Source organism: Lynx canadensis, chromosome C1 (assembly GCF_007474595.2).
Source record: "Lynx canadensis isolate LIC74 chromosome C1, mLynCan4.pri.v2, whole genome shotgun sequence".
NCBI classification, from domain to species: Eukaryota; Metazoa; Chordata; class Mammalia; order Carnivora; family Felidae; genus Lynx; species Lynx canadensis.
In genome coordinates, this window is record NC_044310.1 from 148,180,479 (window position 1) to 148,207,863 (window position 27,385).

The 27,385-nt window shown below is 40.5% G+C and overlaps 1 protein-coding gene across 4 annotated transcripts in view; it reads left to right on the forward strand.

The window, feature by feature from the left end:
* TANC1 (tetratricopeptide repeat, ankyrin repeat and coiled-coil containing 1) overlaps positions 1-27,385 on the forward strand; it is a 240,624-nt gene that overhangs the window by 86,980 nt on the left and 126,259 nt on the right. For all 4 annotated transcript variants that reach the window (XM_032594413.1, XM_030325447.2, XM_030325449.2 and 1 more), the window contains one exon: positions 21,438-21,638. In XM_032594413.1, the coding sequence (XP_032450304.1) occupies positions 21,438-21,638 (201 nt within the window). The remainder of the gene's footprint in view (positions 1-21,437; positions 21,639-27,385) is intronic.

Genomic DNA, 27,385 nt, shown 5'->3' on the forward strand with positions numbered 1-27,385 from the left:
ATCGAGTTTTCAAAGAACTTTGTCATGTGTAATTTCTTAATTCTCATAGAAGCTCTATATTTGAATTTTTATGTGACCAATTTGCATTTTCTAGGAGAATTCCAAGGTTTTATTTCTATTCTACAGGAATATAAAAATCTTGATTTCATATAATCTACTGGAAAATATAGTCTGAGGGGGGAGGTAAGCTACCAAAGATTTGATCTAGATTGACTTTTTTTTTTCTTTTTGTTCTGTGAAGGATGATATGAACTTATTATTCCTCTTAGGAGGATGAGGCTTTGACCTTGCATTTGTCCTGCAGCTGATGGATGGCCACTAGGGGTAATCAGTTGGGTAGCCCTAGCCTTGGTGTAGAGCTTTAAATTGAGAAACCTTTATTCACATCTGAAATCATGGCATTGGAAAGTAGGTCTCTATCCCACATTTCTCCCTGCTTTGGTAACAGGCTAGTTGTGAAACAGCCATTAAAGGTGCTGGTGTAGACTCGGAGAATTCTTTTTTTTTTTTTTTTTAAAGTTTATGTATTTTTGAGAGAGAGTGTGAGTGGGGGAGGGGCAGAGAGAGGAGGAGACACAGAATCTGAATCAGGCTCCAGGCTCTGAGCTGTCAGTACAGAGCTTGATGCGGGCCTCGAACCTATGAACTGTGGGATCATGACTCGAGCTGAAGTCGGATGCCTAGCCAACTGAGCCACCCAGATGTGCCCCTAGAGTTGGAGAATTTTTAAGTTTTGGCGACCGCAGCACTATTTTAGGGGTAAAAATAAGACATGAGCAGTTGGTTTTTAATTCTTTACTTTCAAGTTTATTTATGTCAAAGTTTCCCATCTTTTTTTTTTTTTAATTTTTTTTTTTTAATGTTTATTTATTTTTGAGACAGAGAGAGACAGAGCATGAACAGGGAGGGGCAGGCAGAGGAGAGGGAGACACAGAATCTGAAACAGGCTGCAGGCTCTGAGCGGTCAGCACAGAGCCCGACGTGGGGCTCGAACTCACAGGCCGTGAGATCATGACCTGAGCCGAAGTCGGACGCTTAACCGACCAAGCCACCCAGGCGCCCCAAAAGTTTCCCATCTTTAAGGGAGTTTGGGGACACCAAACTGCTGGATTTGGTATATAATGACGGTCTTTGTGTCCTGAGACTGTCCTGGAACACAGAGTACTTAGGAAGGATGTTGTCTCTGATAGGGGATACATACATAGGTGGCTGTAATAGTTTGAGCACTTGTCTGGAGTTTTTATAGATAAGGAGCCGACCGGCAGCAGAGGCTAGGAGCCTGGATGCAAACTCCTGAGTAAGGATGGGAGAGAGCTACCTGTATACTGCTGATTTCCGATGATTGCACTTCTATTTCAGTTCTCAAAATTGAACAATTTATATGTTAATAATTTTTGTCTTTGGGCACCTGGGTGGCTCAGTTGGTTAAGTGTCTGATTTCAGCTCAGGTCATGATTTCACGGTTCATGAATTTGAGCCCCAAATCGGGCTCTGCGTTGACAGTGACAGTCACGATGGGATTCTCTCTCCTTCTGTCTTTGCCCCTCCCCTGCTAACAGTCTCTCTCTCACAGAAATTAAATAAATAAACTTTAAAAGGGGCTTCTTTGTCCCTACCTCTCACCGCCCCCCCAAGAAAATTTTGTAGATAACTTTTGAGTTATATAGAAAATTTATTTCCAAGTGTCAGATATTAAAAATATATATATTTGTTTGATGGTATGTTTTCTTATTGTCTTAGTTCATGCTGCCATAACAAAATACCATGGACTGAGTGGCTTAAAAAACAGAAATTTATTTTCTCACAGTTCTGGAGGCCAGATGTCTGATAACCAGAGCACCAGTATTGTTGGGTTTTGGGGAAGACTCTGTTTTGTAGACGGTTGCCTTCCTGTGTCCTCAAATGGTGAGAGAGACCACAAGCTCTTTGGTACCCCTTCTTAGAAGGACACTAATTCCATCATGAGGGCCCCACCCTCGTGATGTCATTTAAAACTAATTATCTCCCAAGGGCCCCATCTCCAAATACCATCATATGGGGATTTGGGGCTTCAATAAATGAATTTTCAGGGGACACAATTCAGCCCACAGCACTTGTCTCTATTCTAATTACAAATGTAATATTGTATTTCATTGATTATAAAACACACCATTATTTCATGTACCTCTAAGGAAGAAAGACCTACTGACCTACTGACATAATACTTTATTAATTAAATGTTCATTTGACTTAAGTTTCCCTTTTTCAGAGAGTTATTTTTACATATCTTAATCTTTTTCATAAAACTGAAAGAAAATATAAACAGGTTGGTTAAGGCATTTCTAATTTATATTCAGAGCCTTATTTTTGTAAGTCCTTATTTTTTTTTTTAACCTAGTTGTCACCATCCATTTTTCTACACACTACATTATCTTATCTGCCTTTGAGAGCATTAATGATAGAGTGTTTTTTGAGTCAGTTACTATATTCTCCAGGGCTTTCTTCCAAGCTGAAGATCTTCATTCTGCATATTTGATACTATCCTTTCATGATCTCCAAAGGAGATTTTAATGGAAGGTTTTCAGATAAAATCCAGGGTGGTTCTTCATTCTACAGTTGATCTTAAGTGCTTTGTTGACTGAAACCTGGAAAGGCTTAAAATTGTCTAGTCACCCTAGGTTTGTGGTCAGTGGCCTCCACATTACACTCACTGCTTGGCTGATAGTGATTTTTAAGATGCTATCGACTGTTAACATGCATTTTGGTAGTGAAAACAAATATAGGTCTTTGAATCTATGCCCAATATAGCATGTGTTTATTGTAAAAAATTTGGAAAATACTAATAAGAATAAAGAAAAAAACCCAGGATATTCTTTGTCTTTTGCCTTACCTCTCCAATGCCATTAGTCTTTGATCAATGCCTAATATTTTATTGAACTCATATACCATGATTTTGCTTGGGTATGTGCTTTTCTCATTCATTGAAAACAAAACAGAAACAACGTCTGGAAAATAGGTATCTGTATACAAATCTCTGATTATTTTAGTAGAATGTTTCTAGGCAAGGAATTAATAGTGCAAGTAAGCAAACTTTTCAGAAGCTGGTCGTACCTCTTGCCAAATTGTTTTCCAGGAGGATTGTATTGATTGCCACCTGTGTAAGCAGTATGTGCATGTGCCCTGCTTGCGTGACTCTTACTAGTATTGGGTATTTGTAGGTTTTAACAATCTTTGCCAATTTTATAACTTAAAACATGTTATTTGCTTTTAATTAGCTTTTTTTTTTTTTTAGATGGTAGACCTCTTAAGTATTTAGTGCCCATTTATATTTTCTCTTATTGTCTTTTATGCCCGTGTCTAGTGACTCTTGAACAACATGGGGGTTAGAGACACCAACCCTCCACCTCCCTCCCTACCACAGTCAAAAATTCGAGTATAACTTTTGACTCCCCAAAACTTAATTAATAGCCTGTTTTTGACCAGACTTCCTGATAACATAAACATTAACACATTTTGTATATTTATTACTGTATTCTTAAAAAACAATAAGCTAGAGAAAAAAAGGTTAAAATCATAAAGAAAATATTTACAATATTTACAATATTGTACTGTATTTACTGAAAAAAATCTGTACTGTATTTACTGAAAAATTTACAATATTTACAATATTGTACTGTATTTACTGAAAAAAAATCTGCACTTAAGTGGACCCATGCAGTTCAAATCCGTGTTGTTCAAGAATCAACTGTTTATTTTTTTTTATCTGTTGGGAATGTGGAGGCTCTTCATTCTGGTTCTTCCCTTTTCCTAGTATGGCCCCTGGTATGTCAGAATGGGGTTTCTTTATAAAGTCACTCACCGAAGAATTTTTATTGAACTTACTAAACTTGCCTGTGTTCCATTGGTAGAAGTGTCCCCTGCATTGTTGAAGTTTCAGTTTGTGCTGAGGCTGGAGATATGTTAGTCTGATTGGTTCTATTTAATAAATTTATAGAGAAACCAAAATAAAAGCATAAAACCAACTCAAAATGAATCATCAAGTTTTTCACAGTACTTGATAGCATTCTGTCTCTGTGCACAGTCAAAAGTCTAAATACCTCCTACCACCTGGAGGTGCCCAAAGCTGGACTCCCGGTGAGTTGCTAACAGCAGGCAGGGATAGTTCCAGATAATTAGCATCTCCTTAATAAATTGCTGTATTCTCAAGTGTAAAAGTTTTTATCCATGGTTCAAAATCTTAGATTGTTATGTGTAGGGATTCTTTTTCAAACTAAGGTAAAATAATGAAAGGATTTAGATCTAGAGGAGTCTTAAGAAATTCACTGTCTTCATTTTTTTGAGGAATATTTGGAAAAGAGGCACTGAGCAACTGTCCAGCATTATATAGCTAGTTAAAACAAACATGGAGTCCAAGTGTAGTTTCTGACTCCAGACTAGTTCAGTTTCTATGTCTCTGGCTAGCTGCATTATTTTTGTTTCTAGCACTGAATAAATAGAAAACCTGTCCCTGAGATAGAAGATAGATTTCCTATATATTTATAATTTTTCTCTACAGGGATTATTTTGATTTCCACCCTGCCCCAGCCCCAAAGGATTATTTCTGAGTTTCTTACGTGGTCTTTATCTAGACCCAGTAACTGTGAGTGATATGTCTTCTTTTTCTTTATCTTAAGGACCATTTCTTCTTGGTGTCTTTGAGACTGTTACAAATCAGCCCTATTTAGTTTTTGTAAAGCCATTAAAATACCGTAAATGTAATAGTTAAATATAATGCAATTATTTTTTAAAAAGCTATACAATGGTATTAGAAATAGATAGCATTCCTATTTCTTCTCTGCTTTTTCCTTTGTACTCCCTAAAGGCAGTTAACATTTATAGTTTATTTGATCTTTCTAAGTATTTTCTATGCATATATGTGTATATGTACACACATATGTACATGTGTAGATCCTTAAGAAAATCCAGACTTTACAGTGTTTTATTTTGCAAATTTGTTGATTGTGTTTTTAGACCTTTTTCATATTAGCACACACTAATATATAGGCTTTTAAAAAGTTGCTCAGTATTTATTACATTGGACAGGTAGCCTGTGGTTTCTTTATTCCCCTGTTGACGGTTGTATCTCTTTTGTTGTCATCATTATCATTAGTACTAGACTGAACTTCCTTGTACATACCTGCCTGCGCTTTCATAAAAATAACTATAAGAAAAAGTTAGTTAACAAGTTTGTTCATTTATAAACTTCCTAGATTTTTGTCAGATTGCCCTTCAAAAAGATGGCATTAAATTTACAACTCCACTTGTGGGACTCCTGGCTGGCTCAATTGGTTAAGTGTCCAACTCTTGGTTTTGGCTCAGGTCATGATCTCACCATCATGAGATCATCTGGGCTTGGTGTGGAGCCCAGCTTGGGTATCTCTCTCTCCCTCTCATTATGCTCCACCTCCCTCAAAATAAATAAACTTAAAAAAAAATCTGTAAAATAAAAATGTATAGTTCTACTTTCAATATATGAAAGTGTCTCTTTATACACTTACTAACATGGGTTATAATCAAATTATTTCAATCTTTGCAGTGTGATAGGCAAAAATTGTATCTCATTGTTTTAATTATGCGGTTCTTCAGAATGAATTCATACACATTTTTCTGTTTATTGGCTGTTTGAAATCCTACTGCCTGGATTTGTATCCTAGCTCCATAGTTTGCCAGCTGTGTGAACATGAGGCAAATTACTTAACCTTTCTGGCTTCCTGGGTCACTTATGAGGATTAAATGAGTTAATATTTATAAAGGGCTTAAATCCGTGCTTGACATATAGTATATGTTATATGAGTATTTGTCATAAAGATTTAAGTTTTTTTCTCTCTTGCCTGTATGTTTACCTATTTTTCTGTTGGGTTCACTGTTTTAAATTTGTTTTAAAATTTGGTAAGTGGTGAACCATTAATTGTTTACCAGCTGGAGTTCTAAGCAAGTTACACGTGTCCTGTTTAATTTTGAACTATAAACCTAAAAGGATCATACAAGTCATCCTTCGTTTTTGGTAGGATTAAGTGAAGGCTTTTGTTTTAATTCTGTAAGTTCAGTGTTGAAAACTGACTGAGAGGTTACACATCATTATTTCAGGGAGGTCAGCTCTCTCTCTTTCCCTGCTTTGTGTGAGAGTTTTGATGCGCTAATCTGATTAAACCTTTTAAAGCTACATCCTTAGCTCTAAGATTGTTAAGATTAGAGGTTCTCGAGTTTTCCCCCCTTTATCCATTAAATGGTTTCCATGGTTATTGGACTTCGCAAACCGTACTTCAAATCCCTTGTGCTTTGTGGAAGCGGCGTCTCCAAGAAGAACAACGCTCTGCTGCTTTGGCTTCAGGAAACTTGGAGTTCTGGTTTAATGTAGCTACTAGCTCTCTGTGAACAAGTGTTTCACTTTTCTGAAGCTCTGTTTCCTTGCCTGTAAAATGAAGGTAATCGTCTGTCATATACTAATTGTAAAGGTCAGATGACGCTGTGTTGTTCTGTTTTGTTTGTTTTAACTTCTGGCACAGTAATATTGGTGATGTGGGGAATTTGTTTTGTTTTTAACCACATGGTATTCTTGGTTTGGGGGAAATGCCCATTAAGGGAGAAAATAAAATACACTCATGAATATTTAAATTTATATCAGGAGTTTTTTTTTGTTTTTTTTTTTTTTTTTAACGTTTATTTTATTTTTGGGACAGAGAGAGACAGAGCATGAACGGGGGAGGGTCAGAGAGAGAGGGAGACACAGAACCGGAAACAGGCTCCAGGCTCTGAGCCATCAGCCCAGAGCCTGATGCGGGGCTCGAACTCACGGACCGCGAGATCGTGACCTGGCTGAAGTCGGACGCTTAACCGACTGTGCCACCCAGGCGCCCCTATATCAGGAGTTTTTGATACCCAAGTGTTGTGAGGGAGGGGTGCGATACCTCTTTTTCTTCCTCAAATATATTAAAGAAACTAGGAAGTGAATCCCCTGGGAGAGGATATGGTGGCACTGATAAAAGTTGCTCTTTGAGTACTTATTATGTATCAGACAGTGTGCTAAGTGCTTATAAACAGTTATGCCATATCATGGATGGGGAGCTTAAAGAGCTGATTTAAGACTGTGCAGTTACTAAGTGGCAGAGCCAAGATTCGAACCCAGTTTGTCTCCAAAGGCTGTGTTCTCTTTAGTATAGCAGCCAGGTTGCCTAAGTTCAGTTCCGTTTTAAAATCTGCAAAATGGAGATAACAACAGTATCTGTCTTCTAGGGGTGTTGGTTTTTCTGATGATCCAGTGAGTTAAAGGGCTTAGAACAGTGCCTGGACCATAGAGAGCATTTTAGGCTTGCTCTTATTGTAATTGATGGTACTTTCTGTATCATTCTGGTTCTTTTTTCCCCCCACCCCTTAATCTCCTCCTTTAGCATTTAATAAGTGGCAGCCTCTTGGATATTTTTGTTTCTTTGCCTGTGTGGCAGACACAGCCCTGGCCGTTTCATCTGGTGCAGATGGAGGAGAGCCGTGGTGATGGGCCTGGCCTTAGCGAAGTGCTGTGGGGGCAGTTGCTGTAAATAGTCTGAGATGGCATGTGCTGGCTAGGACAGGGAAGGGGGAAAGGATTTGAGCCCCAAACACAAGGACCCGTCACCAGAAGCTTCTTTATCTGCCAAGAGAAGATGTGTGTGCACTCAAAGGTGTAGTGCCTGCATGATTTGGTGTTCACCTTGCCTTTATAAGAGTGTGCTCTAGTATAATTGTCTAGTGCATTAATTGCCAAACGTGGCTGATTCACTGGAGGCATTTGTGAGTTAAATTCCCATCCTGCGTATTGAATCACTCCTCAGTGATGGGACCTGAGCATCTGTATTTGTAATTTTTTTTAAGTTTATTTATTTATTTTGAGAGAGAGTGTGTGTGCACATGTGTGTGAGTGGGGAGGGGCAGAGAGAACCTCAAGCAGACTCCATGCTGTCAGCACAGAGCCCGACGTGGGGCCCGATCCCATGAATCATGAGATCATGACCTGAGCTGAAATCAAGAGTCAGATGCTTAATCGACTGAGCCACCCAGGTGCCCCTATAATGGTTTTTGAATGGTTAGCCAGGTTTGAGAGCCACTAGGATGCTGTTTGTTTTTGAGTCTGTGCAGGGCCACCCCCAGCCAGCCATGGCAGAAGTGTGTGTGTGTGTGTGTGTGTGTGTGTGTGTGTGTGTGTGTATGACTTTGAAAAGTCTTGGGAGAAGGAACTTCCCCATTATCTAATCAACCCCATTCTTGGCAGCCCTCTAAAGATGAATTGGAAATACAGGTCTACAAGCAGGTGAGTGATAAGGGTTCCATTCCAGAAATAACCAGGGACAGGATTTCATCAAATTAATTTGTTAGTTATATTTTATTTGGGTCTTGTGTTTATGTCGATGCCTCATCAATATTTGCTTATTCTCACGCTTCGAAGTTACATACACAGGAAGTAATAGCTATTGAATGTAATTTTGATATTTAATTTACATGCAGCTTAATGGAAGTTGTTAGAGGGCTGTGTTTCCCAGTGCAGTGCTCAGAGAATGAATGGAGTAGCTCACATTCCATTTTATAGTCGAGAAATCATGATTAGAGTGGAATGTGAATATGGTTAGCTGTGGTGAGACAATATTGACATTGTTGCTAAGATATTGTACCAGACATGTCATTGAGGCTGCTTTTTTTCCGAAACTGAGTGATGCTCCCCCCCCCAACACCCCCCCCTCCCCTGCCCCAATTTGTGGTGCTGGTGGTGCTGGTGAAGCAGGAATATAGCAAATAAAATAACAGATGCAGAAAATGTCTTCTCATTCTCCCACTCCCTGCCCTGCAGTACAGGCCTGAAAAGGATCTTGTTAAACAGCCACATGTACACAATTGATTTAGTCTGCTTTTTTCTAGGATGTGTGCTGAATTGATTACATTGCATTTTTAACGTGTTTTTGTAGGGAAGAAACTTTCAGGGCTGCCTAGAAACTTGGAGGCATTTCCCCCCAAATGTTTATAGATACCATTTTCCTTGTAAGGAGTTGAAATGAGATAAATGGTGGCAGCTCCCTCTTCTCCTTCCTTTCTCTTGTAACAAGGCCTGTTGGCAGGAGTATTGCTGATGGGCCTGCCAGGGTTTGGATTTGAGTAGTCAGTGAGGGGGTGGTGTGCTGGTTATGGTATTGTTCTAAAAGTCTTTTTCCCTCCACTTACTTTTCCACCCCCAAAATGTCATCGTGTCCAATATGACAGAATGTTCCTGGTGATTATCATTCAGGGAAACATGACTTGCTAAATTATCTGTGGATGACAGTCAGAATTTCTTAAGCACTGAAAAGCATTCCATGCTTGGTACACACCTTGGCTAGGAGATCCATGGTGTACACAGAAGCAGGCCAGTATAAAGCCATGATGCAGAACTCTGTGGGTCAGACTGCCTGGGTTCAAATCCACATGTAGCACTTACAGGCTGTGGGGCCCTAGGCAGCTCACTTAGTAGGCTCCCTAAGCAATAGTTTTCTCAGCTATAGCCCAGGAGCAATGCCACCAAATGGAATAGGATGAATAAATAAGCTAATGTGTATACAGTGCTTAGCAAGATGTCTGGTACACAAAGTAAGGCCTTTACTGCTAACTTAATCACCCTCATTATTATTAGGACAGTTACATTTGATGAACATGTATATCTAGTTAGAGCAGAGAACTCTCTGTAAATCCTGATGTGTTACTTGGGTACTTCCTGCAATGTGAAATTCCAGGGTAAGTGAGCTCCAGCAGTCATAGTGGGGCTAAGCGTGTAATTGAGATGGAGAATAGCTTGAGGAGTTGGATATTCAATGGGTAGCTGCAGTCCTCAGGGCTGCCTCCTTGCAGTTCCAAGGCACCATTCACAATAGATGTGAGACATGCAGCACAGTGATCCTACTGTCATTCTTCCTCACATCACACTCAAGATCTACAGAAAAAGTGGAGTTTTCTATGTTATAAGAAGTCATATTCAGGATATTGTTTTTGAGAAAGTTTAATGTTAAGAGAAGTTTGGTTGGAGATTGGAGGTTGTAAGCAGAGAAATCAGAGTGTAGACAGAGCTGGGGCAGTGAGGTTCTATTAAGTACTTTGAAGTATATAGAACAAGGAACTGGATCTTGGACTGCACAATGACCATAGAATACAGCCAGAACAGACCTTCCCTGTGAGATCAACCAATAAGGAAGACTTTTTGATGTCTGTAAGACTTGGGGAAAAGAGGACCATAGACAGTTTAAGCTACATGGACAAGGGCAAGTCTGAGCCAGGTGGTTGAGTAGGCATAGTTGGAGGTGCATGGATAAGGGAAAAGTGAGTCTCTGTTCCTGGAGAAAGGTATTCATAAGAGCAATAACTTGGCAGATATCCATCAGGGGCTTACTGGGAAACCTCCAGAAGTAGAAAGAGATAGGTACAAATTTATGTTTCAAATAAATGTTTGATGGAAAATAAATTGTGTTTTCTTTTTCTTTTTTTAAACAATCTTTTTTAATGTTTATTTTTGAGAGACAGAGGGAGACACAGAATCTGAAGCAGGCTCCACAGACTCCAAGCTGTCAGTCAGCACAGAGCCTGATGTGGGGCTCGAACCCGCAGACCGTGAGATCATGACCTGGGCCGAAGTCAGACAGTCAATTGACTGAGCCACCCAGAAGCCCCAAGTGTGTTTTCTTATAAAACATTCTCATTATAAAACTGTCAGAAGATATGTCAAATGAAAAATGTAAAAGGGAAAAACCATTGCTGCTTCCACCCCCTTAAGAATAACCATCAGCATTTTATCAAACCTTCTTCTGGCTTTTGGTTGTGCATATTCTTTTCCCATCGGTATACAGCATATACAAATTTGTGTGTACTGGCTTAAATGTTGCTCCCTTTGTTTTTTTTTTAAAGTTGATCATATGGTAAACTCAAATCTTTCTTTTTCGTAATTTCAGTTCCTTGGCAATGAAAATGGTTGTTGTGGTGTTCTGCACTCCTCTGCTTGTTTAGGAAACGGTGGGGCGGTGGTGTGGGAGAGCTCTCTCTGCCCAGTGTCACAACCATGCAAAAAATGTTAGCCATTGTTAGCAAGTTCTGGCACAGGGCATTATTGTTTTAAGAGGTTGCCAGATAAGGTAAGAGATTGTTTCTGCACTAAGGGGTGAAGGATATGGTTCAAAAACCACATTTCCTGAATGAGCAGGGACTGGAAGCAGAAGAGGGAGACAGCTGAATGAGGTGTTTGGAGGCTGGGCTTGGCCTAGAGTTTATTGCCTTCTTTTCTTTTCTTTTCTTTTCTTTTCTTTTCTTTTCTTTTCTCTTGTCTTTTTTTTTTTTTTTTTTTTTTAATGGTAATGTCCTCAGTATTGAGTAGTTAATTTTAGTTCTTAAGTAACTTTTTTTCTCAAGAAGGATAAATGGGCTGGGCATTTTCTGAGCCTTTGAGTTTCTGATAATTTTTTTTTTTTCTGGTTGATACTGTACTTAACGGAAAACTTGGTATAGTTTTATAAGGTTTGGTCTTGCTATTCCCTCCCTCAAATTCTGTGGGTGTTGCTTTTGACTTCTATTTTTTTGGTATTGGTTGGAGAGGAGAAGTGTTGTGGGTTGAATTCTGTCCCCGCCAAAAAATGTTGAGGTTCTAACCCTCAATACCTGTGAAGGTGACCTTATTTGGAAGTAGGGTCTTTGTAGACATAATTGAGGTAAAATGAGATTGTACAGGACTAGGGTAGGCCCTAATTTACTATGACTGCCCTTAGAAGAAAAGAAGCACAGACATAGGGGAGGAGGCCATGTGATGACACAGGCAGAGATTGATGTGTCTACAAGCTAAAGATAACAAGCAACACCGGAAACCAAGAAAGGCTTGGACTAGATTCTCCCCTGGAGCGTTCAGAGAGAGCCTGGCTCTGCCCAACACCCTTAAATTGTAGACTTGAAGCCTTCAATTTCTGTTTAAGCTACCCAGTTTATGGTACTCTGTTACAGCAGCCTGAGAAACTAAGATAAGCAGTCTGAGGGGAGTTGGGTTCTGGTTCCTTTGAAAGTCTCTGTGGTTTTGTAGCCCATTAAACTTTTTTTTTTTTTTTTACTTTTTCTCTTTCTTTTTCTTTCTTTCTTTCTTTCTTTCTTTCTTTCTTCTTTCTTCTGTCTTCTTTCTTTCTTTCCTTTCTTTTCTTTCTTTCTTTCTTTTCTTTTCTTTTCTTTTCTTTTCTTTTCTTTTCTTTCCTTTCCTTTCCTTTCCTTTCCTTTCTTTCTTTCTTTCTTTTCTTTCTTTTCTCCTTACCTGGATATTTGTGATAAAGAAAAAATTATCAGCTTAGTTTTGCCAAGATGAGTCAAGGTGCAGTCCCTTCAGGGAAACAGCCTGGGGTATGGTGGGTTCTTTTTATCTGCATACTTTAATTCAGAAAAAATATTTTTTAAATATTTGTTTATTTTTGAGAGAGAGAGAGCATGTGTGTGTGCACACAAGCAGGGGAGGGGCGGAGAGAGAGAGGGGGACAGAGGATTTGAAGCCGTCTCTGTGCTGACAGCAGAAAGTCCTATGCAGGGCTTGAACTCAAGAACTATGAAATCATGACCTGAGCCAAAGTTGGATGCTTAACTGACTGAGCCTGCCAGGTACCCTGTTGGGTTTGTTTTCTTTTTTTCTAAAGTGTATTTATTTATTTTGAGAAAGAGAGAACACATGAGCAGAGAGGGGCAGAGAGAAGCCCAAGCAGGTTCTGTACTAGCAGCATGAAACCCTGTGTAGGGCTTGAACCCACAAACTGTGAGCTCATGAGCTGAGCTGAAATTAAGAGTCGGATGCTTAACTCACTGAGCCACCCAGGTGCCCCAAGATTTGTTTGTTTTTAGTTTTTAAAATATCATGTCCTCATTTCATCTCAAAAACACCTTTTGTTTTTCATATCTATAATCTTTACTCACATCATTAAAATGTTTGCCCTTCTCCTCTGATTCTGGGGAGACTTCCTTAAGCTTGTTCTTTATCACCAAGTGGATTTTCTATAGTGTTAATTTTATTCTTTATGCCTGAAATGTGGATCGAAATCTGGTTACTGCTTTTTAAATTTCCTTGCTTGTCTTCCCTTATTTTTAGTGTGAATCTAGTGTATAGATGAAATAATCAAAATAACACAGCATATGAAGGGTATAGAGACCATATTATCCTGTATTCTACTGAGGGTGCCATGCAATTCACTGAATTTTTTTTCTCCATCTTTTTTTTCTTTTTTTTTTTTTTTTTGAGTCTTCAAGAAGATACTCTTTTCCTTTCTCTCATAAGCTATATGTTTACTCATTCTGCCATCATTTATTATTTTGGGGGTGTTTGTAGGGGAGGCTTTTCATCAAAGAGAAAAGGTATAGTCAGCCCTGTTTTTTGTTGTTGTTGTTGTTTATTTTGATTTGTTTGTTTTGTTTTTGAGAAAGAGAGAGACATAGAGTACGAGCTGGGGAGGGGCAGAGAGAGACACACACAGAATATGAAGCAGGCTCCAGGCTCTGAGCTGTCAGCACAGAGCCCAACGCAGGGCTGAAACTCATGAATGGTGAGATCATGACCTGAGCCAAAGTCAGACTCCTAACCAACGGAGCCACCCGGGTGCCCCTAGTCAGCCCTGTTTTACCTACATGGATTGATCTGTTGGTTCCTGTTGGTAGGTGTGGGGGAAAGACAGGAGCAGATGCCCAGGAAAGGGCCTGGATAGCTCTCTGACCTGGTGGGCTAAGTGTGCTTAGGCCCCTGGTTGTTTCAATAACAACAAAAGATGCCCTGTTACTATCCTTACATTATTGGAAGTTCTTTCCTTTTCTGACACTCCCTTATCTTTCCATATGCTTTTTGCATTTATGAGCTTGCCTCTTACTTTGTAGTTACAAGTATTTTGTCAGGGTCTTGGGAGATGTTTTAAGTGAAACAGGAATTACCACCTTTAGCCTACCATCACCCCACCCCCTGTACTATGGGCTGTCCCCCCTCTTCCTTGTACTTCCATAGTCCTTGGTCCTGCCTGTTTGATTCCTAGCCCTTTCAGCCTCTGCTTCCTCCGCATCCCCTCTACCCCCCTGCCAAGCCTGTCTCTCTTCCTGCCCTCTTCCTGGCAGACCTCTGGATTATCCTGTGTGTGCTGCAACCACAGGTGTGCCCACACTCCACCACCAGCAGCAGAGACGCCCAGGACCTGGAAGAGAGCCGGAATGCATGGTGGGCAGAAAAGAAATGAAACATGTGCCTACACAGAGCCCATCGATGACGGGAGCACGTGTGTTCTGTGCTACCGAGAATCCGACCTTCTTCAGAGCAGGGTCCTGTACTGCGTCCACTTCAGTCAGTAGAACATAAGCTCCTCTAGTGGTCAGCCCCAAACACAGTCACTTTGGATGATCTTTGTGGAACAGATCTTCATTTCATCCACTTGCCAGGTCAGGCCATGGTGGGTGGCCCATTTAGACTTAAGATCTTCATGTCCATACAAGGCTCAATCCTAGGGGATGCAAATATAAAATATTTACAGGAAACATATGCACATAAAATGTAAACCATATAAAAGTATACACCTCTCATCCACGCTCCCAACTGGTCATTTCCCTTTCCCAGAGTCAGCCACTGCTGCTGGTTCCTGTGTGTCCTTCTAGAGACCCCACACATGTACAACTGTGTATGTTTACACAGATTTATATACATAAGTTTATAGTGTATATACAGATGTGTATACAGATAGGCACACATATGCACATACACACACTCAAGGAATGTACATTGTGTTATAATCATCTGTATGGTGTTCTCCAATTTCTTTCCCTTTTCATCTCTCCCACCTCCGTCTTGGAATAGGAGCATAAACATTTTGGATCTCTTTGACCACCTTCCTGCCTCAGTGGTTCTCAATCCTGGCTGCACCTGAGAATCAGTTGGGGGAGAACTGTCAGTGCCTGAACCATACCCCAGACCAGTTACAACAGCCTCGCTGGGGAGGGCTCAAGTTTCCCTGTGTGCAGGGATTGGGCACTACAGCTTTAGTCGTGTGCAGGAGCAGCAGGCCCAGTGGACTCAGGGACCCGAGTACTGAGTGTACCTGACAAGGAAATACAGAATAACGGATTCCATGTAGATTGAGGATGAATCCTACCAGGCTGCTTTGACCACAGCCGGCCCACTGCTTTCTTCTTCCTCTGGGCCGGATAGAGTGGCCACATTCTTGGTTCGATGAGGCGAGAATGACACTCAGCACATCCACCAAGGGCAGAGAGAGCAGGGCCCAATGCTGCAAGAGTTAAATGAATTTACAGTGCAGAGGGAAAGGAGAAGAAACTATTTAAGGTGCTTGGTTACTAAACATCTAACTCAGATCCACTTTGCTTGCATGGTGACAGCATAAGGTGTGACTGACTGAAAGAAAATTAATGATCTGAGCCCGGGTGCCTCCCAAATGGAATGGTCCAGGAGTGCTGTGGAGCTAATTAACCAGCCTGCACGAAAAGTGAAAATAGATGAGGGAACAGGTTTCTTTTCACAGTGGCCTGGTACTGTGCATAGACCTACATATACTATTTTTGGCATTCCCTATTAAGTATTCAAAATGACGTAATGTTGAAAGGCATAGCTCAGTACCCTTTTTTCAGGGTAGTGGAATGGATTCTGGATTGGACTGCCTGGATTCAGAGTCAGCCCTGCCATTGGTCGGTGTCCTTGGGCAAGATGCTGGGTACTTTCTGTGTGGTAGACTCCTTGTCAGAGGAGTATTAAAAACAACACCCACTTCATGAGGTCGTTGTGAGGATATGAGATAATGGGTATAAAGTGTCTCCAACGAACCCTGTCCTAACACATAGTACGTCAAAGAAGGCACTTACTGTGTTGAAATACACTCCTCTAGGGCTTGGGGGTAGGAATTTTTCTGAGGTCTTGTATTCTTTAAGCTTAGAAACTCTTGCCTGGTGGACCTGCCTTAAAGGAGAATTTTGACAATAAGAGAGGAAATGCCAGTCTCTTTCCTCATCGTCTGTGTCAGGGTAAAGTATGTCTGGTTCTGTAACCACTGAGTATTGAGAATAAAACTGTGAGGATAGTATTTACTGATCTCCATGTAGAATCTGCTTCGTGGATTTTTGAAGACAAAAGGATAAACTTGTCCTGTTGACCAGGTTTTTCTGTACTGGGGAGTGGGGGTGGAAGTTAGCTGCTTTGTTGCCTCCTAACAGTATTGTTTGAGTCTTAGTCACGACTCTGTGAATAATGTTCTGGAAAATTGCTTTCTTGGATACATTTATCTTGACTCTCTTTTTGAAAATGTACATTAACAATCAGTAGCTTTGGCTGGTTACTTGGGGAGATCCTATAAGACATAAAACGGTTTAAAATGCTTTCGGTTGCAGAGGGAGCCTTCCAAAGGCTCCCAAAATGATACTTGGATCTTGTGGGAGGAAATCTTCCAATTTTCTAGGTTTCTGTAAATATATATGAGTTATGTGGTTATAAAACCTTATGATGGAAAATATGTTTAAGAAACATTAATGCACTCCCAGGCGGGGACTGCACAAAAGATGCCCTAACACATTTAATGCCCTAGTTAAACGTACTGCACAAGTCCCGTTTTCTGGAACTGGATAAACAGAACATTCTTTCTTTCTATTCTGAGCTTCCATCCTCCCCCCTCCACCTGACCCTCCCCACCCCCCACCTAGTGATTTCAATGGCACAATAAATGGAAATCTTATTTCCTGCATCTGCAGACCTATTTACCTGAATGTCTGAGCTCACCCTTGCCTTTCTCAGGTCTGCTCTTTCTGAAATGCGATTTTGCTTTCATCTCCCTGGCTTCTTTGCCCTCGTTTTTTAAGCCTTCTCTAATCCTGCACTCCATTTACTTTAATCTGTAATGTTGGACATTGCCATTCTGCATAGACACCTTTAAACATTCATCATCTCCCAGATTTGCATTTTCTTCCATTATGAACTTAAATCCCTTTTCACAGTCTATAACAGTAGAAAAAAAATTTAAAATAAAGAAGTGTTATCAAAAGCCATTTCTGCCAATTTAAAATGCCTTATTGGATGGCTTTATCCCCTTTGATAATTCCATTATCTTGGCAAACTATGACTGGGACTTATAGTTCCTTTGTGTTATACATATGTGCATATGTACATATTTAGTTATATGTATTACAAATAGGAAGAACCTTATGCCCCCATGCCATTTATGGTCTTTTATTTTTGGAATTCAAAGAAGTGGTGATTTTAAAATAAAAGTATGTGTGGGTTTGTGGTGTGTGTGTGTGTGTGTGTGTATGTGCGTGTGTGTGCGCGTGTGTGCATGCGTGTGCTGGAGGCTGTATGTGACCTGCAAAGCCTAAACTTTAAAAGCAAAACTGTGCTGACCCTTTATAGACTTGTTACTTAAAAATGTGTCTGTTTTGGGTACCTCCATTTTTTTTTTTTCAAAGTACAGCTCTTTTTTTTTTTGTTTGTTTATTTTTGAGAGAGAGACCAAGCAAGAGCAGGCGAAGGGCAGAGAGAGAGGGAGACAAAATCCAAAGCAGACTCCAGGCTCTGAGCTGTCAGCACAGAGCCCAACACGGGGCTCAAACTCACAAATTGTGAGATCATGACCTGAACTGAAGTCAGGTGCTCAGCCGACTGAGCCATCTAGGCACCCCTCAGACGTGTGGGGTAGTGTGTTAGAGCCTGAGCTGGCCAGTTTTAGGAATTGGGAGAGAAGGTCATTCTAGGTGTTTGACCCCTGCTCGTCAATTTCAACCCCTATGTCCCATTGTTTCCTGTCTGTGAAACAATGTGATTGAACTAGATACTCTCCGAGATTAAAAGCATGGTGGGTTGGGGGCGCCTGGGTGGCGCAGTCGGTTAAGCGTCCGACTTCAGCCAGGTCACGATCTCGCGGTCCGTGAGTTCGAGCCCCGCGTCGGGCTCTGGGCTGATCGCTCAGAGCCTGGAGCCTGTTTCCGATTCTGTGTCTCCCTCTCTCTCTGCCCCTCCCCTGTTCATGCTCTGTCTCTCTCTGTCCCAAAAATAAATAAACGTTGAAAAAAAAAAAAAGCATGGTGGGGTGGATGCATGTATCTGTGGTGTATGAATGTTTCATGGGAAACACCTGCCAGTGGAACAGGAGGGGACCTGATAGATCATTGGTGGTTGATAACATGGTCATCCTACCTAGCCTGGCATTTCTGGAGTAGCAGGAATGGTGATCAAAGTGTATCTTATCACTTAATTGAGGTAGGAATAAAATAGGTCACAGTTCACAGGACACCAACTATTTGGAGCTAAAGGAAATGTGTCCACAGTGCTGGTTATTGCAGTGAAATGTTTTTAATTCTTCTTAAAACCTCTTTAAGCATCTGCTGTGGAATGTTAAATCAACCAGAGAATTTCTGGTGTCCTGTTGCCAGAACCAGTATTGTATAATTCTTGTGGATACCCTTAGGAGATTTTCACTTTCTGCCCCTGGCGTCGTCTGCATCCTTGTGATGCTCTCGAGATTTACTTTGACCTGAACCCCTTTGCCTACATGTAGTTAAAGCACCAGGCTCCGGAATGCTGCCTCCAGCTTCTAAGCTGCTGAATCACCCCACTTGTTTCATGCTGCCTGTTCATACATAAAATTTCTCTCCCTGCTTTGTGCCTTTCTAATAAAAGGAAACTGGAAGTTAGGGGTCTTTGTGTCTGAAGGACAAACCAACAGAAAATGTTTGGGAATGATAATATATTAAGATGTTCAAGTAATCCTGAAATAGAAACCCTTCCTTCCCGAGCCCCATCTCTGAGTCCCTTTTTATTGCAGACCAGATAAAATCAGAGTGTCAGAGTGCAGCTGCTCAGAAGGCTGAAGGTCCTCATGGTTACAGCCTGCTTTGGAAACTCATCCCCACCATACTTGCAGTTAATGAAAATATTTGCTTTGCTTGATATAAACAAAGTTTATGGGCACATTTTATAATTAGGAAACCCTTTAATTTTCTTTTATCCTTAACTCCCCCCTTTTGTTTGTATCATTGGAGAATATGAAGTATTTAAGAAAATAAACCCTTTCTCAGTAAGGAGCTTATTTTTTATTTCTGGTGTTGTTAGAATAGATGCCTTTCTCCCTAATATTGTGTCCCCATCCAAATTAAGGGACTTGAAGTCTGGTTTGGGTTTTGTTTTGTTTTGTTTGTTGTAAAGGTTAGAAATATTTCTGTATGAGTAGGGAAGACCATACCTCGTCACAGTGCCTGCTCCTATCAGGCCAGTCTAGACATTGGACTACCAGCTTGGTGATTGGGAGGGTGTAAGGGCCAGCCACAGGGCAATGAAGCTCTTTTCAAACCACATGGACAACCTCTTCAAGGTCCCCTGCCCACCCTGTGCATGTACCCCTTGGGACTGTGGCCTCAGCGCTTTCCAAGTTCTACATCTCCTAGTTTCGTTGCCAAATAGCCAGGAGTCAGGTGACCAGGCACCATTCTTGTAGGCATAGCACCTGCTTGCATTCCCTAGATGAGACCAATGTGGTGGTGGGGACTGGTCATGAGCACCAGATATAGGACCGGAGAAAACAGCTCTCTTTTCCTCTATCTTCTCAAATCTCCTTAGTCGGGGAGGCACTTAGCCCCAATGGGCACTGGCATTGCAGTATACCCCCAGCTCTGCCTTAAGATCTCTTTCATTGACAGTCAAAGGAGAGGCACCTGGGAAACTTCATGTCCTGGCTCAAGACCTCAAGGACAGGTGGTTTCAGAAAGATTTCTGGCTTTATCCACAGTGGTGTAAGAGTAGCTTCTGGGTCCTGGGAATTGGTGGTATCTCACGGTACACATCATAAAGCAGGGTGAGCGAGGGTTATAGGAGGACCAGAGTGGATGACTTCGCTGTTCACATAGATTTAGGATGTAAAGATTTCCACTAATTCCTTCTTGCTTCCTTCCCTTAGGGACAGAACATTTGTGTGAATGCTCCTTTTTTTGAAAATTCTGGTGAAGGTTTCCTGGTAATTGTTTTCTTCTTCAAATACCAGTCACTTGGGAAACTCAAGATTTATCACTAAATGTCCAAGTTTGTTAAAATCCTTCAAGCATAGCTGGCCCAGGTGTGACTAAAATTACCTTTCTGATGTTGCCAACTTATCCATTGTGGGACCCACGGCTTTTCTGTTCACAGATCTACTGGTTTTGAGCTGCCTTTGAGAATCAAGCATGAGCCTGTCTGCCAGTTTTAACCCCCACCCCCCAAACTCCCAGTGTGTGGAGGGGGTGACTACATATTTCACCGTGCCTCCTAACATGAAAAACAAGCACAGCGATGCAATTTGAACTTGATGGTTTGGATCACATCCCTTTTGAGTCTTGCGCACAAAGATCTACACAAGTTGAGTTCTGATTCAAATCCAGGCCTTGAGTTTTCAGAGTCAGGAAGGCCTGATAAGGACCATTTGGGTAGTATTTATCAGAGAGACTAGTTTGCTTATGGAAAACTTTCTATATCTTTCCAGTTCTGTATATAAATTAGAGCTTGTAGATGTTTTAATCATCAGGGTAATGATTTACCTTCCCTCTTTACCTGTCCTCAGTTGCTTCATAGTACACACTAGAGGGGGAAAAGTAATGGGTAGGGGAGGAACAATAAGAGGAGAGCTTATTATCGGAATACTTGAGGACCAGCTGTATCTTTTTCAGAGAGGCTAATCCTCACCACCATACTCCCTTCCTTTTGTACTCTCTATACTGTAATTGCATCCTCTGTATTTTGTTGTTGGATCTGCTTACCCTAGAATATCTGATTTCATAATAGTAAGCTTGTTTATTCTTAAGCTGAACACCAAGAAGAACCAGCTTCATCAGTAAGCCATATTTCTAGTCTCATGACTAAGGGTTGGGCTGGTCAAATTGGAGGAGGGTGGACCCTGTGCCATGGGGAGTATGGAGTAGATCTAATGAGAGAAGAGAGATAGTGCTGGGGAGGAATGTTGAAGTAGAGAGACCCTCTCTTGGAGTCTTTTATTGGAGAGAAGTGAAGTCAGAGTTCTGGAATGAATCTGGGTGTTCGAATCTACTCTAAGATACTTGGGTAAGACCAATAACCTCCCTCCCCTACTTCAGCTGAAATCTGAAATCACAGCTTCTTGTGAATCATTCATACTTGGTCTTAATCTAATCTGAGATTGGTGGCTTTCTGGACCCATTGTTAGGAGCGAAACTGGGCCAGTTGATATGGTCCAGAATGGTGTATGAGGCAGAGTTCATTGATACTTGAGTGGTGAAACTTGAATTTTCTCTCACATAGAAAAAGTTATAAGAGTGGTAGAAGAAAAGAAAACATTAAAAAACAACATACGTAGGTGACATATGAGAATTATATTCTAAGGATGTAGTTCTTAGGAATTAATCTACCTGTAATGGATGACCTAATTTATGTTTTTTTCTCTTCACTCCAGGAGGTGACTTTGGTCCAGAGACTTCTCCCCCAGTCCTGCCCCCTGGCCATGGTGGTGACTTGTCTGTGAGCAGCGTTCCTGTGGCAGAAGACACCTACAGGGTGAGCTTGGCCAAAGGTGTCTCAATGTCTTTGCCTTCATCACCTCTGCTGCCTCGACAGTCTCATTCGGTGCAATCAAGATCAAATAAAAAATCCCCAGGTAAGTAAGCAACAAAACAGCACCCTAACTGTCTTCGTTATATATGTAAGGCATGTATTGAGATTAAGCAAAACTAGTGCTTGTAAGAAATTTCCTGGGAGGTTTTTTCTTTGTTACAGTAACTTCTGGAAGAAGAAAATCTCTAAAAAACAAAGTTTTGATTTGAATTTAGACTAATTAGTTTAGCCTATATACAAACTATTTTGATAGCTTAGGTTAGACTTTTACCAAGATTCAGGATCTTGTTATCAGTATTAATGTTAATCAATCATTGGTCTTGTTTTCTTGGTTGTGAATTAGGAAATGCTATAATCTAAACTCATTGTGGTGCATTTAAAGATTTTGGATTTTGGCAAGTGTAATCTGACAGCAGTCCATTTATTACTGCCAAGTGTTATATACTAATATACTTTCCTTGATTACATCACTCAGCATTTGAGTAGATATACAATTTGTGAAAATTCAGATTTGTAAAGGGGTGGGAACAAGGGTCTCATGGATTACTTGTTTAAAGTATTTTGGCTTCCTTCATCATTACCAACTTTTTGCACTTAACATTACCAATGAAAACACAAACATTAGTTAACTTTGAGAGGTTATGAATCAGACGTGAGGAAAGCCTTTCCAGAATGCTGATACTCGCAATCATGAAAGTTCTTTGATCTTCTTTTATGTTTGCTGAGCATTTGTTTTCTGAGGGTAGGATAGTTTGGGGTCTTTACTGATCAATCATATGCCAGTGAAAGGATTCTTCTCATTTATCCATGAATGTGTTTGGGATTGGTCTACATTGTGTCCTGGGCCTATAAAATTGGTATCTGTTTTTCTGGTTTCCTAAATGTTTGTATTATTTGAGATGTGATAGGCATGATTTCTGAATCATTTAGTGGATATTTGCAGTTTGTGTGGTGACAAAATTAAGAGGACAAACCTTGACACTTTGAATGTTAGAAATGATGCTATGAATTGGTAAGTGTCCAAAATCTTTTATTGTCCTAGAGCTTTCTTATTTTGGACAACATTGTTTACAATCCAGTCATTAGCTGGAACTTGGAAACCTTTTTGGTATGAAGCAATTTCCTGTGCCAAGGAATTTGACCTGTTTATCAGTATTTGGGGAAATTCCTGGAATGTCCTTCTTTCTCTTTGCCTTTCCCTACGACTGTATCTCTGTCAGATTTCTCTTCTTCTTTCAAATCCTGGTTCCCACACTGCCTTTCTTGCTGGTTACCCCATTGGAATGACTATGCAAATTGTACATAGTGTTATACTTTTTTCTGTATCAGCCACGTCATTTGCCCTTTTTCCTTGAATCAGTGTGTTCATGTGCATCCTGTGTCTGGTGGGCATGGACAGGCATGATGTCTTCTTTAAGTATACCTCATCTATAAAAAACAAATAATAGAATTCTGAACCTATCTGGATTCCTAAGGGAATAGTACTTGCAAGTGCCAAGTGCAGAGATACGACCTTTAGGAGAATTTGCCCTCCTATATAGCCTGTGCTGCTGCAAAGGAATTGATGCTTCTTGGGCCTTAGGCCTGGTGAATGCCTAAGAGACTAGGGAATATGCATTTCAGATAGGATTTTATTATTAACAAATTAAAGGTTTGTTTTAGTGGAACTTCAATCTTCTTTTTAATTTTTCTTAATTTGATTTCTTTCCAGTTCTATGGAGATACACTTGACCCATAACACTGTGTGTGTTTCAGTGTATAACATAGTGATTTTGTATATGCATGTGTATATTACAAAATGATTACATTAAGGTTAATTAACACATCTATCACCTCATATAGTTATAATTTGTTTATTTTATGAGGTTTTAGTGGGATGTTAGGTAGCAATGAATGGCATGGCAAGCATGGGAAGTATGGCTATCCAGAAGTGTCTCAGAGTCTATAGGCTCACTGGCCAGAAATCCCTGACGAGGCCTGGTCTCCTGTGTCCTGACCAAATTTGATATCCTTAGTGTTGAGAAAATATCCTATAGTTTGTTTCTTCTCCATGGGAATAAAATTTATTTCTGCTAAACTCTGCGCAAGGCCTTATGAATAGAAGAGAGTAGTTTTGCAACATTCAGCTTTTTAATGGATTGAAGAAAATACTCTCCATTTAGATGCTTTGGGTCCAAATTTAATACACTAAGCAGATTCTCCTCTAACGGAGCCATGCTTGTGCGTTGCCTAAATTTGTGCAGCAAATTAGTGTCTCACAGTGGTAATTTGGCTTCATTATCTTGGCAATTTTAATTCAAAAGGGAAGCTAAGGGCAGAGATGCTTGCTTAAAAATGGCGTGACTCAGAGTACATCAGACAATAAACAATGTTTTTCTACAGTGTCTAACACAGGCAGGTTTCTGTTCAAGCCATATTGTTAGAAAAGTACCCAGAGACCTACTGTTCTACCTGCCTGTAAAATAAGTTGACATATGGTTGTGAACGTGCACTGGATTTAAAAATAGCCTTCTATTTAAAAAGCTAGCACTGTTGCTAATGATACAGTAAATACATTGTGTGTGCCACACCCCTAAGTATTGAGGCCTGCACTAGTGGGCTATGCTTCAGAATCTTGTCATCTTTCAGACCTAGCTCTGAAATTACCTTGATGACTTCTGTTCTCATTTTTAAGATAAGACCCTCTCTCTCTCTTAAGAAGGTACATAAAAAAAAAAAAAAAAAAAAAAAAAAAAAAAGAGAGAGAGAGAAAGAAAGAAAAAGGAAGGAAGGAAAGAAGGAAGGAAAGAAAACCTAAACCTGTTTTACTTGTTTGGATAGAAACTCTTTACTAATTGATGCTAATCAAGAAACTGTCAGGGACTGAAACTATTTTGGCAAAGGTCAAATACTATAAACCCCTGTAATAGGCACTGAGCATAGCCTGTATTAATGAAAGTTTGTATTTTAATACAATAGGTGATTAGCTCCTGGGCCTTGGGAACTCTGGGCCAGAGAGTTTCATTAACCTTGCAATAATGTGACCCTGCATTTTTCATTGTTGAGTTTCTTACATTCCACTTATATTGCTAGTTAATATTATTTACTCTCCTACTACCTTGCTCCATATATTTATATTTTTTCTATTATTTAGTCTGAAGCTGCAGTTTTTGAGTATTGTTGCAATTTTTTTTTTTTTTTTTTTTTTTTTTTTTCTGAATGATAACTACATTGTGGCTAAAGAAAACAAGGACCAGTATCCCTTATAGTCTTGTGGTGGTTGCAAGCCTTTTTGGACTAAGAAGTCATTAATATTTGTAATGTATCCTTTTGTCTTCCAGACAAGAGCAAAGCCCATTTCCCGTGGTTTATTTATTAGTAATATCATTAGTTACTTTATAGTTGGATTATATTTCCCAGATCACTTTGGGCCCATTATGAAACACTCAAAAGGTAGGGCATGAACGAGAAGCAAGCTTTTAAAATACTGTGATGGGGGTACAGCAGCAGATGGTGGAAAGTGGGTGATCTTGCTTTTTTCATCCTCACTTATACGGGGAGACTGGATGGTGCTGGCTGTTTGCACCTGTGCTGCTTCCGGTTCTAGTTCTGTCTCCGTTGACAGAGCTGATGTAGCAATTGTGAAAACCCTTCTGGCTGTCTGTTTCTTTAAGGGAGAAACCTCAAAGCTGACAGCCTGTAAAGTGGAAGTCATTCTACCCTTTGATTCTTGGACCGTAAGTTAATTCTCTGCCAAGGCCCTCACCCTCTAAGAGTGTTTCTTGTAGAAAATTTGGAGATCCCAGGGTAGAAACAGAACTACTCTTAGCGTTTTTATTAAAAAAAATATTTTTACCTATTCCATCTAGACCTGAAACCACACTCGCGCTGCTTTTTTTCACTTAATATTATATCATGAACAATTTCCAATTTGCTTGAAGAACTTGAGATTTAATGTCTGTTGTTTCAATATCCCATGATTGATTAAAAAATTTTTTATATGTTTTATTTAATGTTTTATTTATTGAGAGACACAGAAAGAGAGAGAGAGAGACAGACAGAGAGAGTGGGGTGGGGGAGGAGCAGAGAGAGAGGGATTCACAGAATCTGAAGCAGGCTCCAGGCTCTGAGCTGTCAGCACTGAAAGCCCAATGCAGGGCTCGAACCCATGAACCACAAGATCATAACCTGAGCCAAAGTCGGGGATGCTCAACCGACTAAGCCACCCAGACGCCCCTCTATGATTGATTTTTAACTAATTTCCAGTTGTTGGATATTTGTTATTTTTTCCGGTTTATTTATTTACTTTGTTACTGTGGGTTTTTTTTTTTTTTAAGTTTATTTATTTTTGAGAGAGAGCAGGGGAGGGACAGAGAGAGGGAGAGACAGACTCCCAAGCAGGCTCCCCAGTGCAGGGCTTGAACTCACAAACCGTGAGATCATGACCTGAGCCGAGATCAAGAGTCAGACGCTTAACTGACTGAGCCACTGAAGTGCCCCCAGGTCTTTTTAAATTGTAGCATAAGCCCAGACATTTTGCTTTGTTCTTGCTGTCAAATGCCTATGAATTCGAAATTATTAATTGCAGTAAAATACACATAACAAAACTTACCATTGTAACCATTTTTTAATGTACAGTCCGATAGTGTTAAGTACATTCACATTGTTGTGCAACCGGTCTGTAATAAAACTCCTAATGTGAATGTTTTGTCCAGTAATTTTTACACATATCCAATCTCGTAAGAGTGGCAAGTTCCCAGAAGTGGAATTATTGAACAAAATGGACTGCATTTTTAAAGAATCTTGATACATACTGCCCAGTCACTTTCCAGAAAAGCTGTATTGATTTCACATTCCCTCCAGCATTCTTTGAGAGGCTGCTTTTTGAAGTTAATGTCTTCTGGGAACTGTCTTAGATGGGTACTGCTGGTGAGGTGCTTTGTCCAGGCTAGCTGTGGACTACTCAGAATTAGTTAGAAGGGGCTGAGAGAAGCCTTCCTGTCACCTTCCTCTTTTGAACTCCCCTCTGTTGGCACCTCTCAGGAAATTCTCACTTTCTTTTCCTTCCACGATATTGTGTCAGGGGAATTATCACAGCTGAGTCAGATCAAGTTCATGGTCAGAAAAACATAAAGCTGGCTTCCAGTTTTAGCTACAGCCACACTCTGTTATGTGGGGAAGATGATAGACATGTTAGAATTGGAGAGGTCGCCAGGCCACCTGTGCAAGGCCTCTTTGCAGATATGGAAGGGATGGAAGGTATAGAGCTTGCCCCAATGGGCAAGTTATTGATAGAGTTTTGGCCTTAGTCCAGGTCCCCTGCTCTGTCCCCAGTACGTTCTCCTAGTCCACTCTGCATTGTTCTGCCTGTACATTGTTGACGCATGAGCTGTAAATGACGTGGCTTTGCGTTCTGGTTGCATGCACACAGGGAGACCATAAGCTTATGTGTCCACATGCATCTGTGACAGGAAATGCACAGTCCCAGTACAAGCCTGCTTGTAGAACCAGCGAGTGCTAGGCCCTGCTTTCACCTAAGTGGTCAGGGCCACATTCAGTGCTCTGACTTTCATCAAGGACAGTTCCTCCTGCTGTGTGAATAGGAAAACATTCTTTGTTGCCTCCTGGAGACTTGTTATTTGATAGCCTCCTCCTAGAAGTAGGTGGCTGCCTGTGCCTCACTGCCACACCCAGCTGTGACCCAGACACACACTTTCTGTTTGGTGTTTACACATAGAACTCATGTGCATGCCTTTGCTCCCCTGTGTGAAGCTGCGGACCTTTTTGTGTGCCGTTGACTAACCCACCCTT